This window comes from Dromaius novaehollandiae, chromosome 12 (genome assembly GCF_036370855.1).
Source record: "Dromaius novaehollandiae isolate bDroNov1 chromosome 12, bDroNov1.hap1, whole genome shotgun sequence".
NCBI lineage: Eukaryota > Metazoa > Chordata > Aves > Casuariiformes > Dromaiidae > Dromaius > Dromaius novaehollandiae.
Window position 1 is genome coordinate 13,533,923 of NC_088109.1, and position 23,516 is coordinate 13,557,438.

At 42.9% G+C, this 23,516-nt stretch overlaps 1 protein-coding gene across 2 annotated transcripts in view; it reads left to right on the forward strand.

Annotated features, from left to right (window-relative positions):
* The first annotated feature begins 1,813 nt into the window (after positions 1–1,813).
* CHCHD6 (coiled-coil-helix-coiled-coil-helix domain containing 6) overlaps positions 1,814–23,516 on the forward strand; it is a 116,256-nt gene continuing 94,553 nt past the window's right edge. For both annotated transcript variants that reach the window (XM_026093144.2, XM_026093145.2), the window contains exons 1-4: positions 1,814–2,029; positions 5,069–5,201; positions 6,357–6,426; positions 8,678–8,822. In XM_026093144.2, coding sequence (XP_025948929.2) covers positions 1,835–2,029; positions 5,069–5,201; positions 6,357–6,426; positions 8,678–8,822 — 543 coding nt within the window. In that variant the 5' untranslated portion in view covers positions 1,814–1,834. The remainder of the gene's footprint in view (positions 2,030–5,068; positions 5,202–6,356; positions 6,427–8,677; positions 8,823–23,516) is intronic.

Genomic DNA, 23,516 nt, shown 5'->3' on the forward strand with positions numbered 1-23,516 from the left:
GGCAGTTTAAAAATAAGAGGCTGTGAGAGTATTCTGGGAGGAATTGCTCTGCTCTTGCCTCGCTTGTGCTTTCTCCTAGATATTGGCTGTTGGCCTTTCTAAAGCAGAGTTTTGGCTTACCCAGACCTTCATTCTGACCCTGTGCAGCACTTCTGTACTGCAAATAGCTGATAATACTGCTTTGTAATGCTCTAGTCTTGGGAGGTCAAGCAATCAGCAACATCTGCAATGCACTAGGTGTTACTCAAGTAATGGGAAAATAATCTCCTCTTTCAGGAATATGCTACAGGCCTGCATTTCTTGGGGAGGGTGTGTGTGGGGGGTCCTTCTGGATCCTCCCTTAGACCTGGCCAGAGTCCCATTGCTGAGCCAAAGCTGTGGTTCCCATGTTAATTATAGTGAAGGGTAAACACTAAGCACAGCTAACACTTCCAATGCACAACTAGTAAGTAGGAAAGCTGTGTGTCAATACCAAGGCTTCAGTAAATGTCTTGCCACACGCACAAAATTTTATAGGTCAGTATGTGGTCTGTATTGTTAGGAATCCAGAAAGTTTCTTTGGAAAAGCTCCTCCAAAGCTACCATCTCTTGCTCCGGCTGCTTGTGTATTACATTATCTTATTTCTCTTTCTCTTCATTTAGCCTGCAGATTGTAAGTGCTTGGGGCCAGGGACTGTATCCCAAGGGTCTGCATGACCTGCAGCACTGCGTGATGCTCTGATCTGCCTGGGACCTCTGAGCGTGCCTGTCATAGCGAGTAATGGCACAACTGTTAAGTCTTTGCTGGCTCAAAGATGATTAGATTTGCCATAAAGCAGCTGCTGTAAAATTGTAATTCATATTGACTGTAAGCTGTATTTGTTTTTAATCATCAGAAAAACGGGAGCTGAAATGTGGTGATGATGCACTCCCTCGAGCAATACGGAGAAACGGTGGATATAAAGGTGGACGTGGGGTTCCCTGGGGGGAGTGACGGGAGACGCCCGTGCTCGGCAGCGAAGGTGGGCTCTCCCGGGGCAAGGGGATGCTTTGCCTAGATGATGAGGGGGGAAGTTGCCTGGACCCCCCGTAAGGGCTTTGTCACCCTGGGGATCTTCCGCGACCTGCCCTGTCTTGGTCACGCGCAGTGGATGCTCCTCTGTCTCACCCTGTTTCCTGAACCCAAAGGCGTATCTTGGAGCTAAGGTACAAGCTTTATGCTTTCCATTTTTATTTATTTTCAGTGTGCTAATTTGTGCTGCTTTGCTGTTTTCCTCCCCTAATTTTTGCCCAGGAGAGAAACACGCTATATATAGCGTATCAAAGTGAAAGGAGTAGTTTGGAAAAGTGGGGAGGATTGGCGCAGGGCACTCGCATTTGCACTGGAGGGGAAGGAGGAGGCCGGAGCCAAGAAATTGCCGCTGAGCATGTTTCGGTGCAGATGTTTACTAGTGAGGAGAGCTTTTCAAATTAACGTTCTAGGATTTTGCCCCCCACCTCCTGAAGGAGCGTTAGTTTCAGGGGAGACTTGCCTGGCAGAAGTGACCTCTCACCCCGAGGGCCAGGTTGGGGAAGCGGGGTGTCTTGCGCTTTGCGTGGTCTCACCTTGGAGGGGGGACGCGGCAGAGCCCCCCGCCGCGGACAGCGAAGGGGACCTGCGCTGCCGCCCCCGGCAGCCGGGAGCTCCCGGGACCCCAGCAGCGCCCCGAGGCCGCGGGCGAGGCCTCCGCCGTGCGGGGCGAGCTACCCCGTCGCCCCGCTCGGAGACTACAGCCCCCAGCGTGCACCGCGCTCGCCGCCAGCAAGGCGTCGCGCTATTGGCCGCCGTGGAGGAGGCCGCCAATGAGGCGCGGGTATGTTGGCAGGCGGCGGCAGGGGAGAGGTGTTGCTCGCGGCGGCTGTCCCGGTGCGAGAGGGGGGCGCGGCGTGGGAGGGCTTCCCCCACCTCCTCCGCGCTGGCATGGGGGGCAGCGAGAGCAGCCACGGCAGCAGGAAGGTCTCCTTCGGGCTGGATGAGCGGGAGCAAGTCCGGGTGCTGCAGGGCATCAGGGTGAGATGGCCCGGGAGTGCTACAGGCGCTGGGGGAGAGGGGCTGGGAGGGGGGCTGGGAGGGCCTGGGAGAGAGGGGCTGGGAGAGAGAGGGCTGCGAGGGACTGGGGGGAAAGGGGTGCAAGGGAGAGGGACGAGTGAGAGGGGTGCCAGAGGTCTGGGGGAGAGGGGCTGGGAGGGGAGGGGATGCTGGAGGCCGGGGAGAGAGGGGCTGGGAGAGTGTGGGCTGGGAGGGGCTGGGGGGAAGGGGGTGCAGGGGGGAGGGTCTGGGAGGCCTGAGGGGAGAGGGGCTGGGGGAAAGGGGGTGCAGGAGAGAGGGGAGCCGGAGGCCTGGGGAAGGGCTTGGTCCGGGGCTGCGTGGCAGGCAGCCGGGGCTGGGGAAGGTGCTGCTGCAGCGCTGGCTGAGCTGGGGCAGAGCAGGGCAGGGGGGTCCGGGGCTGGAGGAAAGGGTGAATGGGGAAAGCAAGCAGGGAAGAGGGAGGAGCAGCGGAAGGCAGTGCTGAAGGAGTGGGCAGCACTGGAGAAAAGGGCTGGCTGCCAGAGCTTGGCCTTTCCTGAGGGACGAGGTGCTAAGCCTTTATCCTCTTCCAAATTCTGCTCTCATCCCTTTTCCCCTTCTTGCTGCTTAATGTCACCCTTCACTGCCACCTTCTGCTTTGCAAGTGATTTGATGCTGAAAGGTGGAAGTACTGGCTCGCTCCGAAAGCATCTGAGAGGAGAGCCATCTGCCCTTGGATAACCTTACCAAGTTCCTTGGTGGAGCACCGCTACCTGGATGCGCAGGGCGAGAAGAGGCTGTTGGGGATTAGTGAGGAGCAGGGGTGCTTCCAGGAGAGCCAGTGGGGAAGCCACTGCTCAAACTTTGATTTGAACATCTACATATGTGCATCATGAAAACAAGCCCTAGAAAGAGCTGGTCGTATCATTCTTTTTGGTGCATTTTTTTTCCTCTGGATTTTTCCTCCCTGTTTCTCTTTAGTTACTTTATTTTTTTGTTTCTACCATCACTTTCACTGTTGTTGCTTCTTTATACTTCTTTTTTCCGCCCCCCTCCCTAAAATTCCTCTGAAATGAGTTTGCAGAGTGAGTTTTGCTGTGGTTACTTATTTTTTTCCCCCACATTTTGTTCAATCACTTGACAGACATTATCCAGAATTGTGCCAACTCTCCTTTTACAGGTTCTTTCAGGTAAAGTCATTCTTGCCTGATTTCTCTTTGCAGTTTGCAGGTGGGGCCACTTCAGGGTTTAACCCCACCTATCATATAAGCAGCAAAACAAATTGTTTTAATTTAGTCAGCTGCTCCATCAGTTGCATACTGATGGAACTGGACTAAAATGTGGGTTCACTGTTACAGGTCTGTGTATGACCTGCAGGAGCTCCAAATGAAGAGGGCCCTATGTTTCTCATGATACCTGATTAGATTAAATGAGCTGTGGTGGTCTTAGGTCTCTCCGTTTGACTTCCGAAAGTAAAAGGTTTTACTTTTTTGTTTTGTTTTTGTTTTGTGAAATAGAACAGTCATTCCCCATTTTTAGAGTACCATAGGGGTTACTTGCTTTTTGAGGGTATGTATATAAAAAGTAGTTCCACTGAATCTGCAGTTAATGAAGACTGGCTTCCTACAGGTTTGTGTTTTTAAAAGCTAATTTCCATAGATGCTTCTTTCCATATTCCTTTGGACATCTTTCTCTGGGTAAGAGGGAACATGTTCTCAGACTGATGCAGAGTGCTGTCTGTTAGTCCGTACATGCCTGTTGACTGGCTGTGCAGAACGGCCTCAGGCTAAGTCATATTAGTGATTGCTTCCATGGGGCGCTAATATGGAACTCTTTCCTTCAGCTCACTGCTGATTTTCGTAAAGTTTGTGAAGAACTGAATTATTTTTGAGATGTCTACTATCTTTGAGGTTTAAATGGACCAGTAGTATTGTATATTATTTGATGAGACTGATTTCCCTTAGAAAATTAGGTTAAGCTCTTAAAATAAATAAGCACTGCCCCCAGGCTTCAGATATATGGTGATTGGTACTGGGAGTTTCTGCCTGGTGCCCCCCGCCCTGGCAGCCCCAGGAGAAGTAAAGGCACTTCACTAAAGCTGTGAATTTTGTCCTTGTCATTAATAAGATTTCCCTGCTGTCAGGCAGTTTCTCTTGTGGTGGGTATTGTTACGTCTGGGGATCTCTCATCGGATCCTATGTCAAAGGTACTGTGCATATATATGTGTTTTGAACATAGCAAAAGGCAGAAGACCCCAAAAGTTGGTGTGAATACAATGTATAACAAAGATGCTAAAAATGCTGTTAACAAAGATGCTAAAAATGCTGTTAGATTTGGCAGCATTGGCCTCCGCTTTGTGCTCGGTGCTGTCAGACCATGACTGGCGTAGGTAGGGAAACTCGATCTCATTTCAATTTGTTTTACAGTTCTGTGGTCAGCCCAGAACTGCTGACCATGGTGGAAGAGAAGGGGTCAATCTTGCAATGCTGTGAGAACCCCCTTGGACTGAATTTCCAGGAAACTTCGAGTTTACTTTCCTTTTCCTGGGTTTGAACCCAAGTAAGGGAGTGAAAATAAAGTTCAGATCGCAAAACCAGTTGCAGCCTTACGTGAATAGGAGGGCTGTGCAGTTGTTCTCCCTTGTAGTTTGCCTTTACTTCCACTCCTGGTAAATACATCCCTGCTCGAGGGGTTGACTTTTTTAACAGTGCTCTCCATCTTCATTAGTATTTTGTGGAAGATTTGTTCTCCTTGTCTGAAGCCTTTATACTTGGCAGTTCGGGGACTTTATTGCTTACCGATGTGTGTGCAGGGATTTTTTTTGTGTGTGTGTGTTTATTTTTTGTTTGGCTGGCTTTTTTTTTTTTATGTGGAGTCAATGTACATGTGATGACTCCATGAATTCAAAGGAATCTGGTATTAAAGTGACTTAACCAGCAATATTTTGCAGTAGCATGGAAACTAACAAGTAGGGAACTTTTGTAGTGAAATATGTATAAATTAAGAGTTTACTTGGTTAATTTATGTTAATCTATGTTTTAGCTCTCTGAAGATGTCGTGAACCGAATGAAACAATCTCCTCAACCTAAAAGGGACAACCAGAGATCACCCCACTCATCCAATGGCACAGCATCATTGTCACCAGCTGCAGAAGGGACATCCAAATCTCCTACAGGTACTGTCAGTCCCTATTAGATCTATTGCCTAGAGTTATGACACTGTTCTCAATAGCACTGCCAGTTGGATGTTATGTGGCATGCCTGTATCTCTTCAAGACTAGCTTGTTGGGAAAGGAGCTCTTTGATTAGCCTTTGACATGTTTATGTAGGTAGATACCAGTATCATTGAACTTGAACATCACAGTCCTGAGACATCCTTTTCATGTGTTTGTGAGAGGCAGCAATGTCATGTGGCAATTGGGATCCTATGGTTTTATGACTATATGAAGATCTCTTTAGGATTTCAGGGAAACATGCAATAAGAAAGGCAGAGAATTTTTTTTTCTTTTGATTTCTAGAAAGCTGTCTTGTTTTCCCCTTTCCATACATGGGGAGTATATTGTACTGGTGAAATGTTGCTGCATGTTCTTCAGAAATAAGCTCATGTGGAGAGAGGGGAAGGGGAAAAATTGATAGACTGACTAAGCTTGGCTATTTTGTGACATGCCAATGGCCAATGAGAACTTGGTCTCTGAACTTGTCCTTCTTTTCAAGTCAAATAACTGTTTGATTTCAGTTGGTGATCAAATATACGTTGTTGGCCGTTGTTATCGATATGGATTTGTTTAAGGCATCCAGACTAATCTGAAGTTAGTGAACCAGGCTTTTACTGTGTTTGCTGTTAGCCTACACCTTTTCTGAAAGTGGATTCAGCCTTATGGATAGTCTGAACTACCAACAAGTAATTTCAACTCTGCTTGTGAGATCTCTGTAAGTACAAGGAAGGGAGGAGGTCAAGGAGAAGACTTAGTGGAACTACAGGAAAAAAGTGGAAAGCAGGACCAAAACTCCATTTTATGCTTTTATATAAACCAGGGTTTCTGGAGTTTGCTTTCTTTTAGAAAGATGCTAGCTTACTAGCAACATTTAGAAGTTTTTGCAGCATGCCTTGTTCAGTGTGCCTTATCGAAGATGGTGTTGGTGTCTCTTGCCTTCATGAATTCTAGCTGCGTCCACAGAATTTAAATTTTCTTGATGCTTTTCTAAGTGTATTGGATCTTTTCTTGGTGGGATAATACTTTTGAAGTGTTCATGTCTTCCCAAATAATCTATGATGTGATGAGAAACTGCCTTCTTCTACAGTTGTCACATGCTTCTGTTCCTCTTTCTAGGAATCCAGCCACCAATGGCAAGTAACTCTGATCAGAAGTCTTCTACAGCAGAGCAGGAGCTATACAGGAGGTGAGGTGAAATTTTTCTTGAAGAAGATGCAGCTTAGTTCCTTTTGGACCACATATGTATGATTTGCTTCAATCTGAGAGCAATGACTGTATGTTTTAATGTGTACAGAAACCCCTCTGAAGCTGTGTTGTTCAGTTACGGGCCATGGAGCATTTTGTGTTGTGCAAGCCTGTCCCTTAGCCAGAAGGAGCAGGCAGGGGAAATGTGAGCAATTGGAATGGTGTTTGGAGAAACAGATAGGGAGGGCTTAAGGTAAAGAGTTGGTAACTACAGAATATTGTGCATTTTAAGACCAATGAAGCGTAAAATTGAGTACAGTTAATTTTTCTGAGACAAGTGAAGAAGTCTGATACTTTTTCTCAGGGCCTTTGGAATCTCAAATGTGGTGTTGGGTATAATTCAGTTTATATCTAAAATAATCAGGTCTGTCTTACCTGTCTGGTTCCTCTTGTGCTCTTTTTTTGTAGTTTAGACTTAATGACTGTCAGCACATTCTAGAGTGGTATGAATTTTCCATTCAAGGGGCTTAATTTTTTTTAAGATATAAATACCTGTAAGATGGTGGTAAGGATGAGAAACTTTGCTGAAGAAAGTGTCCACTTTTCTTTATCCAAACCTTAGGAGTCTTCTCCTAGTTTTAGGTGTTGCAGGGTAGTAAGAACTTAGTTTCGCTATAACTCAGTGGCCTGTCTTTTTGTGTGTTCTTAAAGATGCTTTGAAGATCTGTCTTTTCATCTTTCTTTTGCTGCTCTGGTGGCTTCTTTACTGTGTCTGTACTTTTCTGGTACGGGGTCTGTGTAGGTTACTGTGAAAATGGGTCTCTTTTTCAGTATTGCTGTTGACTGACCAAACCTGTAAAAAAAAAAAAAAACCCAAAAAAACCCCCAAAACCCCCCACCAAACTTGGTGCATCGTTCATGCTATCCCTGGTTGCATCTCTGGCATTCCTAGGGGAGTCTCTGTAAAGACTGTTCAATTTTTTTTCTTTTTCTTTTTCAGTCAAAATTGCTGGCAGTTTTCAGTGTTGACCTACTGAATGGCATCCCGAGTACTTGGCCTGGGAGAGGAGAGGGAGGGGTAGAAATGCGGAGGAAAGGTAGGCAGGGAAGACAAGGAACAGAGGAGTGGCTTGTGTGCACGTAGCTCAGCTGTGGAATGGGCACCAGGCCTGGATGAGGTGAAAGGCATCCCGACGATCCCCCCTGCCCGCAAATCGCAGGGAGCGGTCAATGTGCTAGAGGGCAGTGCTGCCACTCAGAAGGACCTTGACGAGCTAGAGAAATGGGAAAAGAGAAGCTGAGGGAACTGCGTTGGTTTAGCCTGGGGAAGAGAAGGCTAAGGAGGGGGGAATTGTTGTCTTCAACTACCTGAAGTAGTGTTATGGAGGAGACAGTGCCAGACTCCTAGAGATGCACACTGAAAGGACAAGAGGCAGTGGACACAAATTGCAGCAAGGGAAGTTTTTTTCTGGATATAAAGAGGAGAAAAATGTCACAGGGAGAGCAGTGAAGCACTGAAACAGGTTGCACAGAGAGGCTATAGAATCTCTGTCCTTGGAGATATTCAAAGGTCGATTGGACAAGGCCCTGAGCAACCTGATCTAACCCTGAGGTTAGCTCTGCTTTTGTAGATGATCTTCAAAGGTCCCTTCTGACCTAAATTATTCTGTTATTGACTTCATATTAATCTCTCTTTACTTGCATGCAGGATTCGCGCAGCTCAAGTTGGACTAAATTTCCTTCATGGCAGTCCTCGAGATTCAGGTGTCCGGGCTATGGACGTGACAAAGCTGCTTCTCTCAGCTCTGTCATTGCATGTGTCCTTCCCTTGTAGAGCAGCAAAATGGAGATGTCAGATAGACTAACTTTTTTTTTTTTTTTTTTTTTTTTTTTTTTGGTAGTACATCCCTTGATCTTTTTTCCAAAGCAGCATCTATTTATCTAGTTAACTGCTTTCTATTCTGTTTTCAGGTCGTACTTAAGTACTTAAATGTAACTGAAGTGTAAGCTTGTGTATGCACAGTCTGCTGGCGTTGCCTGAACTGTACCTCACTGAACTTGCAGGTCATGTTTAAAGTTTGTTGGACTTCTGAATTCCTGCTGATATGCAGAGGCTGTGAACAGGCTTTGTGCCAAACAGATTGTGCATTTGCGTCTTGGTTCTGGCCAGGGATTGTCCGTACTGAGTCATGACCCTGTTGCCAGAAGTCTGCTGATCACCTCCTCTCTGTTTGCCTTTGGCACTCCTGTAGGTATGAGCGAGAACAGGCGCTGGTCCAGGAGGAGCTGCTCCGGCTGGCCAAGAGGGAAAGGGAAGCAGCCAGTGAGGCCTTGAATACTGCCCTGCAGCGGGAAAGGAACAACACTAATGAAGAGAGGCAAAGAGCAGCCCAGCTGGTGAGTATAAAAAAAACCCGTTATGTTCCACGCAGGACAGACTTAAAATCTCTCTGCTTGAAGGAATTAATTATCACTTGTGTAATGAGTTTAGAAATTGTGCTTTAGGCTGAAGCACTCATTACCTCATAATTTACTTTTGGCTTACAGTGTAGCTGGTGTGACCTTTGCCATGCAGCGATTCTAAGGCCAAGGTTGTAGGGAAAGGCGTAAGCACTGACTGCGCTGAGGACAGCCTTCCCTGTGGGGGAGAAGGGATGGCTGGCAGGTCAGTGTAGAGTGTGTGCACGTGGGGCTGCTGTCTGAACTAGAGAGGGTTCTGTTAAGCTATCAAGTGTATGAAACTAATATTTCAGTACATACAAGATCAGATTCTGCTGACCTTAAACTTTGCTCTGTTTAAGCTGTCTAGAGTATAACTATACAAATATCCAAATTAGTTAAAAGTACTAGTGGGTTCTGTTATTTAAATCTTTCATGATGCTAGTAACGGAAGAATTGTTATAAAACTACGAAGTGTTACAATGTTTCTGAAGAAGACCTAAGTTTGGTTTTCAGGAGCCAAGCTTCTTAAAACCACTCCTACTTCATTGACTCCAGAACCCAATTCTTGCTGAGTAGGCAGACTTATTTTTGGGGACTTCTTCTAGCTGCAGTCTTTACTGTTAGTCATCTCGGTGTTGCTGAGATAACCCTCTGGGGTTATTGTCATACAAGCTCTGAGGGGAGCAGTGATGGAGGCAGAAACACAGTGGGATGAAACTGAGTAGAACAAATGTTTTTTTGAAAACCTTGAATGTATGGTAGTAATATTGGTGCCTAATAGTCTTGTGATAACATTTTGTATCATATTCATTTAAATACTAACATTAATATGACAGTGGTGGCCTATAAACAAGATAGTCTTACTGAAATTGCCACTTTGTCCTGACCCATAGCAGGCTGAGGTGTCAGGGTGTGACAGTGAGGTGGGACTATGCTTGGCACAGTGAGATGGATCTACCTGTTTGCTTAGGCTGTGATGTTGAAACTGTTTGAGAGAACTAGACTAAGAGTAATCCTCTTCTAATGCATGTTGAAAGGAAAGTTTAGGGAGAGGGGTAATGATGTATTTGTCTTCCTTCCATCCTAATCTGTTGCATGTACTTGACTTAACTGCAGAATCCTTCTGTGGGTTTTTTTTTTTTCCTGTACTTTGAATAGTAATATATGTCTGGGTTAACCATGCCTTGGCTTGCAAAGCCTTTTATATGAAGCCATTAGGGAGAGCTGAATAAATAAAATTTGTGTAGGAGTGACTGTAATGGTTCAGATTGAAAGTTCTTCTAGCTATAGCCCACTTCTAACAGTGGCCCATAGCAGATGCTTATGGATAGTATAAGAATAGAGCAAATGTATGGCAGTACTTCCTACCTGCATACTCTGAGCTTAGGCCATTCTGTGGCTTAGAGGCTTCTCTGACAGAAGGTCGTATTTTCACAACCTTTTCACATAACGGTTGTGTTTGCAATTAACAGTCCTTGATGGACTTTTCTTCCTTGAACTTGTCTATTTCTGTCTTTGGATCCATATATACTTTTGGCTCCATGACATCCTATTGTGTGTGGTTGGGTTAGTATTGGCAATTTCTTCTTGACAGTACACTAACAATGGGAAGTCCACATGAGTGCGCTTAAAGATAGCGATGTCTGAGGCAGGTGACTGCTGTTCCTCTGGGTAGGAGATCTGGGTCAGCAGGCACAATATTAGCTCTTTTCCTACTAGAAAGAGAAGATTCTTTCTATGAATGCAATTAATGGACCTTTATAAAGGGGGTGGTGGTGGAGTCAGTGGATTTAACTTCGAATCTAAAGACGTGGCCCTGCTCAGAAATAGAGGCCTGCCCTCCAGCAGTGAGATGTGGAGACAATGTGACTAGCAGTGTCAGGCAACATTTGTGGAGTGTAAAGAGGGCACCTCTAAAATGAGTTGGGATCTGACCTCTAGCATACGAAGCTGTTCTATTATCTGAATTAGCTTTTAATGCTGCAGTGTCGCATAACCAGATATTGCATACTTGATGTTCTGCAAAAATCTGCTCAGGCTCTCTTAGTGTAACTCATAAAAGATAAACGGTGACCGTGGAGTGTTAGCCTTGAATGTTGTGCAAGAATGAGAAATTGTTAAATTTCATTGCTCTTTAACTATCTCTTGATCAATCATAAATTTAAGACCCTTAAAAATAGAGTAGTCTAGCCTGTCCTTCCAAAAATGAGGTCAAAGCTGTTGCCTGTTGGTTTCTGGGTGTCTTCCTAAGCAGGAGCTATTTTGCCAGCCTTTTAAATTACTGGGATCCCTACCAGCCTTACTTTATCTCAGCTACACTTTCTTTTCAGGCATGGGCATCTTATTCTGCTTTCTCAACCATAAACAAATCATACCTGTCCTTTGTCTTCTAGTACTGTTTCCTTCCTTTTTTTGGCATAGAGCTTGAATATTTCTTGCTCACTTTTCTGTTTTGTGGTCCTAGAATATGAGGCAAATGGTCAGTGTGAACTGCTCTTTCATCTCTCTTCCCTATCCATCTTCTCCTTTAGGTAGAAAGGCATAGCGGAACTAGATAGCTAATGATGGTCTAAGTGTGGATGGATTATAGAATCTGGAAATTATCTGCTTAAACTTGTAAGGGGAAAAACTTTCAGGTTTTCTCATTGTGACCCATTGGGGAAGCCAGAGAAAAATGGGGTAGCTCCCATGAGGAAAAGAACAAATGAATAACTTGCCTTTAGCAACCCTTAATTTAGTAGGATTTTATTTATTTATTTATTTTGGACTTGCAGTAAGATCCTGAACTGCCCTGTGCCCTCAGCAGCTCAATGGTTTGGTCATTAATAGCCTTTGCTGCTACAGTTGTCTCCAGTAATGCTGCAATATTCTCCCCTAACCTTAGCACTTTTAGGCCATATATCCAAATACTATAGCTATATTTTGAAATGATTGCATTTCGATTGTGCTGAAAGTCATTTGGCATTTAATCTGTGTTCTTTATGATTTTCATCCACTGACTTTTATTATTAATAGTGTCTTTATGAAGTGATTCTTTAGTTTTATTATGTAGTTTACATTCCTGATGAGACTGTGGACTACAGCTAACTGTTGATAAGGGACTTACTGTCAGCTCCTGGGTACTGTTACTTCATCACTTATCGGGTAGGGTACAGTTTAAAACTGGCTGATTTAATAATGATGATAATAAGTGGCACATTGGTTACCAGAAGGATTTAGAATTAAGAACCTGGCTCCTCTTCTATGTTTTTGTCTTTATCTTTTTTTCTATGATTTTGAACAAGTTACTCAGCTTTTAGATGCCTTAGGTTTTGAGTAAAACGTCTTGAAGCTTTACTTTAAAAGGCTCTGTAAGTAGGAACTTTGCAGCATTCACTTTATTTTTATGGCTTTTGAGTGACCATATGGGGGCTGGCTCAGATGGAAGTAATCTGTTAAGCTGCTGTAGAAGAACTCTCACCAGTTTGTATAGAGAGGAAATGTTTTGTATGTTTGTGCAGTATCTACCACTGCAGGATCCTGGTACTGACCGGACCCTCTGAGTAATTTAATGTCGTGGGTACTTGGGATACAGCAAGGATTAAATGTATAGTACTTTGCAACAAGGTCTATGATGTTTAATGCCTGTAGCATGCCTTGTGTCTCATATGATTTATCCAAGAATTAATACAGCTATTTTCTTAATTTTTTTCATTCTAGCATGAGGAACTTCCAAAGTTGTCATAAGTTATTTAATTGCTGGGTTGTGTTATGAATAGTCTCACCTCTTCCTAAATCAGACATCTTTTCTTTTTCATTTCAAGTTAATCGAAAGCTCTTCTTTCAACTGCTCAGATCCTGTGTGTGGTGTCTTTTCTTTTTTTTTAATCAACAAAAGAAACTTTGCAAACAAAGCTGCGCTTTTCTCTCCTTTCTACCTTTTGTAATCCCCTAAGGCTGTACAGCCTATGCATCGTGAGCCTCCCTCTGGAGGCAGTGGCTCCCAGCCTGCTGGTTTTCACTGAAACCTTGAAACAAATCAATGTGGAATGGGGGAGGGAGAAAGCAGAAGTGGGAGGAATAAACGCGATTAAGCAAAGACATCTCATTACTACTCTAGAAAAGGAGGATTATAACCTATAAAATAGGAGGATCTCATTTAGGGGCCATGCGCGCCTGTGTTATCAGGACAGACGGAGAGCAAATAGAATAAATGAAATTAACACTTTGAAAAGAAGCATTACCCGGATTTGAGAATTGAACTAATATGATTTGTGCAAAGCCCTGAAGTTCTTATCTCCCCATTTAATACCCCCAGGATAATGGCTTTGTCAGAGTTACTGACCAAAAGTCTTCCTTTCCACTTTGAAAGAACGGATTCAGAAATGGGGTGATGGAAGGACAAACTTTGCACCATAATTAGCTTTTTCAGGCAGGACTAGAGGGCATTGGTTGCTCTGTGGAAAATGGACCAGACACAGAATTGCTAAACTGCAGGGGAAGTGTTTCTCTAGCTGTTAGTGAAGGACGACTTTCCCTTCCCAGCGTTCCTGCTTGTGCTCTGCTCACTGGCTTGCTGGATGGCAACCTCTGCTTTCCAATGGCTCTAGCACTGTGCTGTTGTAATTAGCCTGCTCTGGAATGAGGGTCTGGAAGAAATCCCCACAAGATGTCAGGGTTTGTCCCATCTCTAGTTGCTTGGGCAACTGTTTGTAGTTAGTCATAGGCCATAAGAGTCCTTCCAAATTATGTTGTTTTTTTTCTTGTCGTTCCCAGATATAACCTGTTTGCTCTTCAGAGCCTCTCTTCATCTCTTGATTCAGGGGAGAGAGGCTAAAATGAGAATGCTGGGTAGGAAAGGTTTTTGATCAATGCAAAGGTTTTTGATATTGCCTTGATCTTGTCAATGTGGGATTCTGAACTCTTGAGGCTTGAATGTGTCGTACTTCGAACACTTCTGTTGTTGGGTTCCGTTGTCAGACTGCTCTGACATTTTAACCAGTATGTTTCCTTCCCTGGCTCAAAGGATGGGTAGGTAAAACTACTGGAAATGACATAAATAGGCTGTTTATACATCTGTGTAATGGAAAAACAGATTGAGAGTTTCAGTGATAACAGGGAGGTGATCAGATAGTGTTTTCGTCTCATAGAGAGGAGGGAATGATCCAATAAGCCCATGGATGGAAAGATTTCTGTAGGCTTCCGGTCACTGATGAAGCTCTCAGCCAATCTTACATGCTTTTTTGCTGTAAATTCCCCACTGTTGTTGACTGATACCAGCTTGACCAGATGGTCAGCTAGATGTTGACCACCTACTAGCTGTAGATACAGTGAAACTCATCCTGAAGATGGTTTTAGAAATGGTGCTGGACATGACTGAGTTTCATTAAAGCTTTGAGTTACTTTCTGTTAAGCTGGGTGTCGGCTGCCTCCTGGCTGACCAACACTCTAGAAGGCAGAAGCTTTTGATGTGCACAATTTCCTGGCGTTGTGACAAGCTGCAGTGACCAGCTGGGGCCTGGTAGGAGCATGGTGCTTCTCGAAACTGACAGTGCAGTGATGGAAGTGACATGAGGCTGCCATTTCTGAGGTGAGGCTTCTGTCCTCAAAACTGCCCTCCTTCCCCTGTCTAGTCCCCCCATAAATTAGTTGGTTGAAAGATGCTTCCTCTGAGACCTTTCCATTGTGGCTTGGATACTGCTCACGTCAGGGCAGTTTTGTTGGTCCTGCTTACTCTGCAGTTAAAAGGTAGTATGCTGGGCTAAAACCCTTCCCCTTCTAAAGCTGTAAGTCTATATGTAGGAAATAGGTTGTTTCTAGAAGAAGACATTGCTAACACAAATTTTCTTTGTTTGTGTGTGTGTTGGTTCTTTAATTTCTGTGGATGTTTCTTCATTGAGCTGCAGTTTTGTGGGTGAAACATAAAACATTGATTTAAATGAGAAAGTATGGAGGCTCATTCTAAATAATAGTGCAACATGAGGAAAAAGCCCATTAAGTTATTTTTTTCTTCCAGACTGATTTTTCACTGATGTTACAGTGATTAGAAGCAAGTATCTACATGTGTTTATTAAAGGAATGACACTCTCTTCAGTGTGTGTTTTTCTTTTTCTTTTTTTTTTTTTTTTTTATTATGGATGCACTTATTTACTAAACATGAATTCTTACATGAAGCTTGCTTGGGTAGTGGCACTTGTGGGGGCAGTATCTCCTAATAAATGTCGTACCTTGAGATTTTTTTTGCTTGCAGAGCATTCTCACACTATGTGTAAAACACTTATGTACCATTAATGTCATGCAAGGAACTCTTCGAACTAGGTTAGCTTGAATGAAGTTATCTTTGGCTAGATGTTGGAATGCGATTGTTTCTGATTGCTTTCACTGATTGACTAAAACTGTCTTTTAAATGTGTTACTACAAAAGGAAAAATGTGCTTTTGGTTAATTAATGATTTATTGCAAGGAAAGATAATACTCGTAATTTGTCTAATAAGCAGAATTTTTGTGCTCTCCTTTAAGTTTAAAACTGGCAAATTTCAACTTTCAAAAAGGGAGCATGTAGACTTGTGCCCCTCGCAGTTGATTTCTGCCTGCAAGCAGTTAGTTGCACTGAGCTGGTTGAAGACCCTACGCCTCAGGAAGAGGCTCCTGCGTTGCCAGAGCTGCTTCCGTTAGTTAGATAGTAACTCCTGCTAGTTCAGGGCTTGTAGCATACAAAACTCCAGTAGCAAGTGTATGCTTGAATAGCTGAAGTATTTTAGCAGATCATAAGGTGTTCAAATGTTAGGCTGTGTTGTCCGAACTTCAAAATAATTTTTAAATGGGTTTAATTTATTTAAAATCACTTAGTAAAATTCTCTGTGGGGCGGATCTTTGCCATTAACAAACATGCGATATCGCTTTGCCTTTACCAAAGGCTAGTTCGGTCTCTGATTAGCTGTCTGCCATTAGGCATGTGGTGTGTTATGGTCTTCCTTTGGTGTCAGTGCTTCTAATTAGCAGAGAGTGTGTCACTGAGTGCCAAAGATGTATCTGAAGAGCAGAGAGCCTTCACTTCTGTAAGTTGTCTTTTGGTGTTTTTTTATTATTTTTGACCTGAAAAAGTCTTAAGTAGTATCATTAATGAGGGTATTTGTTCTGTTTCTCTGCATCTTTAATGTCTGATGTGGAGACCTTCTGCTATGTACAAAGAGTTGTAATACTTAGAACAAACATGCCTTTGCTTCTGCTGGTGAGGCGTCTGGGCTGGGTTACGCATCTGTGTTGCAGGATACTGATAGGGGGATTAAATAGCTGGGCTGAATAGCCTCAGAACTTGCTCCTTCCCTCTCGTTCTCATTCTTGCTGTCTGGGTTGAGAGAGACTTTTCTAGACTTTCCTTTGAGGGATATGTGTTAATCAGTGGAGTCTTTAAAGTTAGTGGCCTGTTTTTTCCACAGTCTCTGGCCAGAACATCCCTCCCTTCCTTCCACAGTTGAGTTTCCCTTTGTCTGCTGCCTTCTACAACAGAATAGGGGGCATTTCTGCAGTGAAAGAATTACTTCCTTTTATGAAACCATTAGATGTTTAAGGGATCCCTGTAGAAAGTAATCTTCAGTATTAAATGATGCACTTTGGAAAGGCTTGCATTAAATTTAAACTTGGCATGGTTCTGTAAAGCATCTACCTGTCCTTTGTCTCCAGCAAACTAATAACTTCTGGTCTCTGGAGCACTAATGAAGTTTGAAGTACAGCAGGGAAGATGGGTCTAAATTTAACTCAAAAAAAATCTTTGGAGAAAGTGTATTAAAATGAACTCAGAAAGTAGAAGTACTCCCTCCCCTGCTTCCTTCCTTCCTCTCCTTTCCTTCCCCCCTTCTCTTGAGGGAAGGCAAAGGTGTTATCTGGGTGGGGGTAAGATGCTACTTTTGTATTCTTTATCTTTCCTGCAACTGTTGCTATGATTTGTCAGACTTTTTTTTTTTTTTTTAAACAACTTCCAATTTCTGCAGCTCTAGCCTTTTATCTCCTGACTCTGAAGGTTAATTTGTGTTTGGAGAGTTTTTGCAGATTTCAGCAGCTGATGGTCATTTGTGAGCTTCTCATTTTTTGTAGTCTCTTGGGCTGAGGGATCTTATCAAAAGGTTGGCCTCTTCTTAAATCCTACAGGTGCATTAAATTGAAAATGTCTGTGGAGCTGCCTAATTCCCCTCTCTTGGCTTCAATTCTTCCTTGCCCCCCATTTCACACAATTTCTTTTGTCTACAGAATTCCCATGCTACACAGAAACTTCTTCAAGAATGACTTGCTCTGGTTTAGGGTTACAGCAAAGCTATCCTGTCATTTAAGAAGGGAAAGTTAGGATTAGCCTCCCTCTTTCCTTCTCCATATCTATAAAATATTCAATTGATAAAGAAATAGGAGAATAATATGTTTATACTTTGCCATGAATAGTCCATCAAAGCCAGTGTTGCATTTTTTTTTTACTACAAAAACATTGTGGAGCAGTAGAATTCTGTTCTAGCTAATTTTGGGGGCATAAGCAATAGAGGTTTGATGATGTATCAGAGTCTTTCGGTAGGCTTTCCTCTCCTGTGAGCCAGTACTAGTGAAATGTGGTGTGGCTTGTGGTATGAGGATTATGATTTTGGTTTCCTGTTTTGTGTATTTGGGATACTATGTACATGTAACTCTAGTATTTGGGTATAACTCTCCAGTATTCATTGTATTCTGTTTCAAAGATGACAGTGGTGTTTGAATCCTAAATCAATGATCTTCGGAAATAAGCTTGTAAACTTTCTAAAGATGTTTCTGACTGAAAAGTCTGAATAAAAAGAGAGCAAGACCATGAATTTAAATGGCATATAATAGCTAGGAAGTAAGTTTGCATGGAATGGAAAACTTAGATTGCTCTTGCACTCTCAGACGATGGGGGTGTGGGGTGGGTGACCTGTTGCTGGGTGTCATTTCCTTCATATTTCCTAAATGCCATGAAAACTAGCTGTGGTGCTTCTGTCATCTTTCACACCCTCTTGCCTTGAAGGCTGAATGTGCATGTTTTGAAGTGATTCTAGGTGATAACACGGGGTGCTACAGAGAATAGCCCTCATTGAGATGGGAATAGCTTCCTTGGTTCATACTAGAGATGAAGTTGAGTGTATGTGGTATGGTGGGAGTAATCAAATTGAGCACTGAGGCTATTTCTTTAGTTCTCATCCTAAAGGAAAGTTAAAGCAAGTTCATATGAAAAGTAAATTTCTTTTTTTTTTTCCCTCCCAGTTTAGTCTATCCTCTGCTAAAGCTGGGCACCCTAAAACCTGCTTTTATTTACTGATGAAGTTTATTTTCATTCTTCATAGCCTCTCTCTCTCTGTCTCTCTCTCAATCTCTTTGCTTCCCCCAAACTGCAGGACTGTTCCCTCATGCTGCCTCTCCTTGTCGGTGGCGTTATCAGGCGCGTGTGCAGAGGGTGAGATTGCAGGCGCCACTGTTCTCCGGGTTTCTGAGTATCAGACAATGTTTTACACAGCGTCCCATTCTCTAGCTGGCTGGTTGGACATGATGTTGGTACCTTATCTTCACGCTGACACACACTGGACATTAATAGAAATACATTGCTGAGGCACATGTGTGGAATTTCAAGCAGCTTTTCTTGCTGTGCTTTAGATAGTCTATTGTGTGCTTAACCTTCTTGGAAGAGGTTTTGATGAGAAACGCATAATGTTAACTCTTGGGCAGCTGGGTGGGCTCTCTTAGTTTCTTATTATGGTCAGCATAATTTCTTCCTAATTGCACACTGCTTATAGATTTTTGGAGTTTCAGCAGTTTTAAACCCATCTTTCCATGAGTGGCATTCCTAATGTAAATGTATAGGGGAAGGAATAGCTATATGTACTGTGTGTGGGGAGTAGGTAGGGAATGTGTGCTTCAGAGGGAGCTGAGCTGCCAGCACCCTTGTTTAGCTCTGTCTGAAGTCTGTCCCTGTATTATTTTTGGCGCTCTGATTGCCTTACATCAGCTGAAAACATGATCTGGATGCAACTGCTGCTATTTGCCAGGAATTCCTTCTGCCCATGGATCACCTCAGAATTTGTTTCCTCTGTACTATATATGTACATTTTCTCTGCTTGTTCATTATGGCTATCTGCAATTACGTATATTATTTATGAGTAGTGAGTAAAACATGATGGAAAGGAGCTGCTTAAAAGGGACTGTACTTAGAGAGAGGAAATGAGCTTATGACTTTCTCTTTTCCTTATTTATTTTTTAAGACAATGAAAATAGAACACCTGAAAAGCTGGGATGGGGCTGGAGAGAAGGAACTGGAGAATTAGCTGGCTCTCTTTTTCCTAACTGTTATGTTGAAAGCTTAGAGCCTTTTTAGCCTGGAAGACTTCATGATAATGGGCAAACTTGAAGAATGATGCTGTAGGATCAAAAGTGAAAAGTAATCAAGTGGACGGAGAGGCTGTGTATAATTACTACCCAAATCAAAAAAGTTCAAGTTTAGTACTGGCTTGATTAGTGCGTTAGACTAAGGATGCATTTGTTAAATAACCAGTGCTCTTGGTTAGGAATGGGAGTCTGCCATGTCCATTCGCTGGATCTTCTGCCTAATGCTTTTGTTGTGGAAAATGTGAGTTACAGTCTAGCAGACAACTTCAAGCCCCTTTCTTTTTCTAAACACATCGGCTTGTTTCTTTCTTCTCTCTCCTTTTCCCTTCTCCCCAGCCTCTGAACAGAATAGATTTGTTCCTCATCTTGCTATAGCTGTAATTGGCACTGTCGAGCCAAAACTGTGGCTCCCCTCCGCTGCTTCCCAGACTTCTGCTACACACGTAGTTCCTTACAAAAGCTGCTCTCTTCCCAAATGAGAACCTGAGCAATTGGTCATTTTTGTATTTTCGTATGCTATACCCTTTCATTTGAACAGGTCAATGTGGGGAGGGGGGATTGGGGAGACTGTTTAAAAAAATACTTATGACAGTTGCAGTTAAACTTGTATATATATATTTTTTTACCCTGAAAAATCAGGGAAGAGGGTTTAAGAATTCTATTTTGAGTACAAAGTTTGAAAAAGCATGGGAACCTTAAGCTGTGAAGCAAACTAAATTTTAGAAGATAATGAGCCTCAGTCTAGCCTATAGGTATTTTTATGATTTAAAAAGTTGCTCCTCCCCCCCAGCATGCCATTGCCTATGCAAGGCTCAGCCTTTTGTAGTCAAGTTTTTTTTCCCTAAGCTTTGTGCGGATGAAGGTTATCCATATAGTTCTGTTACAAATCTTTTTGTCTGTGATTTGCCTTCTACCATCCAAGTGCTGTTCAGAAGCCCGTGTGACTGCCAGGCTCTTGGGTCACTGTGGCCTTGTTCCAGACTGTGATGAAAGTCTAAACTGAATCTTGGTGTTGTTGCCAACCACTTTCATTTTCTTTTCTTTACAATAGTTTAGAAGGAGTTTACCAAATTTTACACATCTGAGGTAAAAATGCGTTGTCATTGTAATTGATTTAGATGAAGTGTCAGTTTGCGTTCAATTTAAGTGGAGGCTATTAGCAGTGCTCCTGCTCCAGTATTGTCATTCTGCTGCAGCAGGCTTATTTTCCAAGGTTAATAAGGAATCTGTTAAGGCACCTGGAGGGGAAGGAGCTCTAATGGTCTTAGCTACCATTCTCTTTCGTGTAGATGGGACTTAGTGTATCCGGTAAATACCTTGCTGCCTCAGGCCTTTCACATGCTGGCTGTTCCCATAGGAAATAAAGTAGTTTAAGGGGTACCTTGGGGATTCTTCAGATGGAATTGAAGCAGCTGGACAGAGAAGATTTCCTCCAGCAGAGTCTCACTACTGTAAATTTTAACCCATTTTAATTTCAGTGTTTTACTGTCAAATGTCTTGGAGGATAGGTAAGGATAGATAATGGATTTTTCTGACTGTATTTGTGCATGCAAATACAAAGTTTTGCCTTTATGTTGCTTGCACTGATGTTTAGAAGTTGCATCTACTTTCTGGACAAGAAATGTGTCTTAGTGAGCATTCTTAAACTACAGTGAAAATTCATAGCTTTGTTTTTAAAAAAAAAAAAAAAAATCCATATAATTGAACCAATTTCATATTGGCCAGCAGATGTTGCTGTTGAGCTTGGTTAGGCTTCCCTGTAGTGTTCAGCAAGTCATTCGCATATTTTAAGAGCTATAACACTGACTGATTTGGACCTAAATTTCCTGCTTGATAAGTCAGGTCATCTACTGGTAAGTCAATATACTGGTCCACAGACTTCAGGTACATTTTCTGTGTCTGTGTATATAAATATATGATATTAAAGTGTTTTTTGACCTGTGCATTCTTTTCTCCTTCTCCAGTTCGTTACTGACTCTGAACTCTTATGAAACTTTCTGCTTTCTTTAGCAAGGCAATTTTAATTTAATTATTTTGTGTGTAAGCAAAGTGTTGTTTTGTTTTTGTGTTTTTGTTTTTGCTAGTTGGCTTTTCAAGTGAATGTTTGAAATGTGATGATGCAAGTGGAATCTAGTAAACAAGCTATCACCAGCACATCCTCAATATCCCTTTACCTGTCTCATTTGTAGAATCCAGAAGATGAATAAAGTATTTGGGGTCAAAACCTGCTCAGCTTGGGGGCTGCTCTGTGTATGATCTTGTGGACTCTGAGCTCGGCTGCTCAGGCTCAGTTCATTGGGATGTAATTCTAGATGTAGCACTCTTATTTTGGGATTAAAGAGTTTTAACAAACACTTCAGTTGCATGCCAGCGATGATTCCTTCATTGAGTGTCTCCCCCCGCCTCCCTATTTGGAGCAACTCCACAGATGCAGTGAGTGTTTCCAGAAGGTGGCAGTGAAGGAACACCTGTGAGGGCTCCCTTCCAGGAGTGGACCAGGAACTGCTGAGCCCTCAAATTGCCTGCATACCAATGAAGTATCTCTAAGTTTTTACTTTTTTGTTTTCATTCTGACTCTAGCTTCTCCAGGAGTTATCATAATATTTTTCAGAATGAGTTTACCCTGTGTGTTTGCAGTCCATTGGTTTCCACAGAAATACATTGTCTGGAGTTGTGAGGCCGCTGCATGGTGATACAACTTACAAACTGGAGATACATGTTGAATCCACCTGCTTTTCTCTTTCACTTTCTCACCATGCTTTCTGTGGATTGCTCTCCTGCTTAAATGCATGGATCTAGCAGCTTGTGAAATTACTGTGTATTTAGGCTGCAGAGGGAGAGCAAGGTTGTTGTGAAGCCAGCGCAGGTTTCCACGGAAGTGATACGGTATGTTCTTAGCCACCTCAATTTTCTCTTTGCTCTCCTGCTCTCTAGTTCAATTCTCTTTTTAGGGGTAGATAACTGCTGCCAACAGCAAGTTCAGTTTTGGAGGTGAAGGGAGAAGAGTTGCACATGTTGTCCTAATGGCATCTCATGCTTGCTATCAAGATGTATGTCACTGCATCCATTCCTCAGATGCTCTTCAAGATTCACTGTTTTGGCGTACGTTGTAGTCTTCTAATTAGATACTATCTACAAAACCTAGTTCTTTGTAAAAATAGACTAGAACATCTGTGTCCCTTTGACTATCAGCATTAGACTATATAGACTAAGAAGTCCTGTACTGCACACCGCTGGAGTTTCTCCCAAAAGACGTTTGAGATGTATATGCTGTTTTTCTTTCATGGAAGTACCTCAGGTCAGTCCAAACTGATATTGTGAATTTCTGATTGATTTGTTTGATTTGGACTTTAAAAAACATAAAGATGATCCAGCTGGCCTTGGTCAAAATGGATTATTGTTTTGAGAGCAGAATCCTTTCTCTTGAGAGAGAAGTTGGTGGTTGACTTGAATCCCTGCAGATTTTTAGGGAAGAGATTTGTATCTTCTCATCTGTTTTCAAGAAGGAGAAACAAGAGTTATAAAAACCACTTAAAGGTTCAGTTAAGATTTATTCTGGCTGCATAACTGCCTCCCATAATAACTTTAATATGCATCATCCTGAAACTCCTAATTGGCCTCGGTGTTGGCAGGGCTTTCAGACCCAGCAGAATCTCCAACGTTCAGCAGCTTTTAGGAAGGAAAGTAGCCAGAGAAGCACAAAAGATGAAATGGCTGCCTTATAAATTCTGACTGACCTTGAGAGTCCTCACTTTAACAAGCAGGAGGACTCCGTAGAGCCGTCTAGATGAGAGCAGTGGCAGGAGTGTATGTAGGTGCATGATTGTTAAGGCAAGAGGATACGGGAGGGAGGAGGGGGGGGAAGCCTCATGGACTTGGTGAGAAGAGATGGTTTTGTGGGCAGTGTACATGCTTACTCCGTTGTTTCTTTTGGTTGTATTGGCACTGATTTAAAAATGGTATCGTGTGATAGCTGCCTAGGGGGGTCATGGAAGATCTGTGGGTTGAATTAATCCATTCTATTGGAGCTGGTATCTTTATTTTAGGAAGTTGTTCCCAGTCAGTCTCCCTCTCTACTTAGTGGCTGGTCCCTGTGTGAACAGTCATCAGACAGATCAGACTGAATGGCCAGGGAGGCTGAAATTTTCTTTTGCTTCTCCTCTGTTCCCCCTCAGGTCTGGGTGTGAGGCAGAAGCCTGCCAGGCTGTTGCCAGTGTCATATCATATTTGTGAATGATAGAGGGCTGTCATTTTCGGTTTTCTGGGGCGTTGTTTGGGCATCTTTGCAGACTCTGAA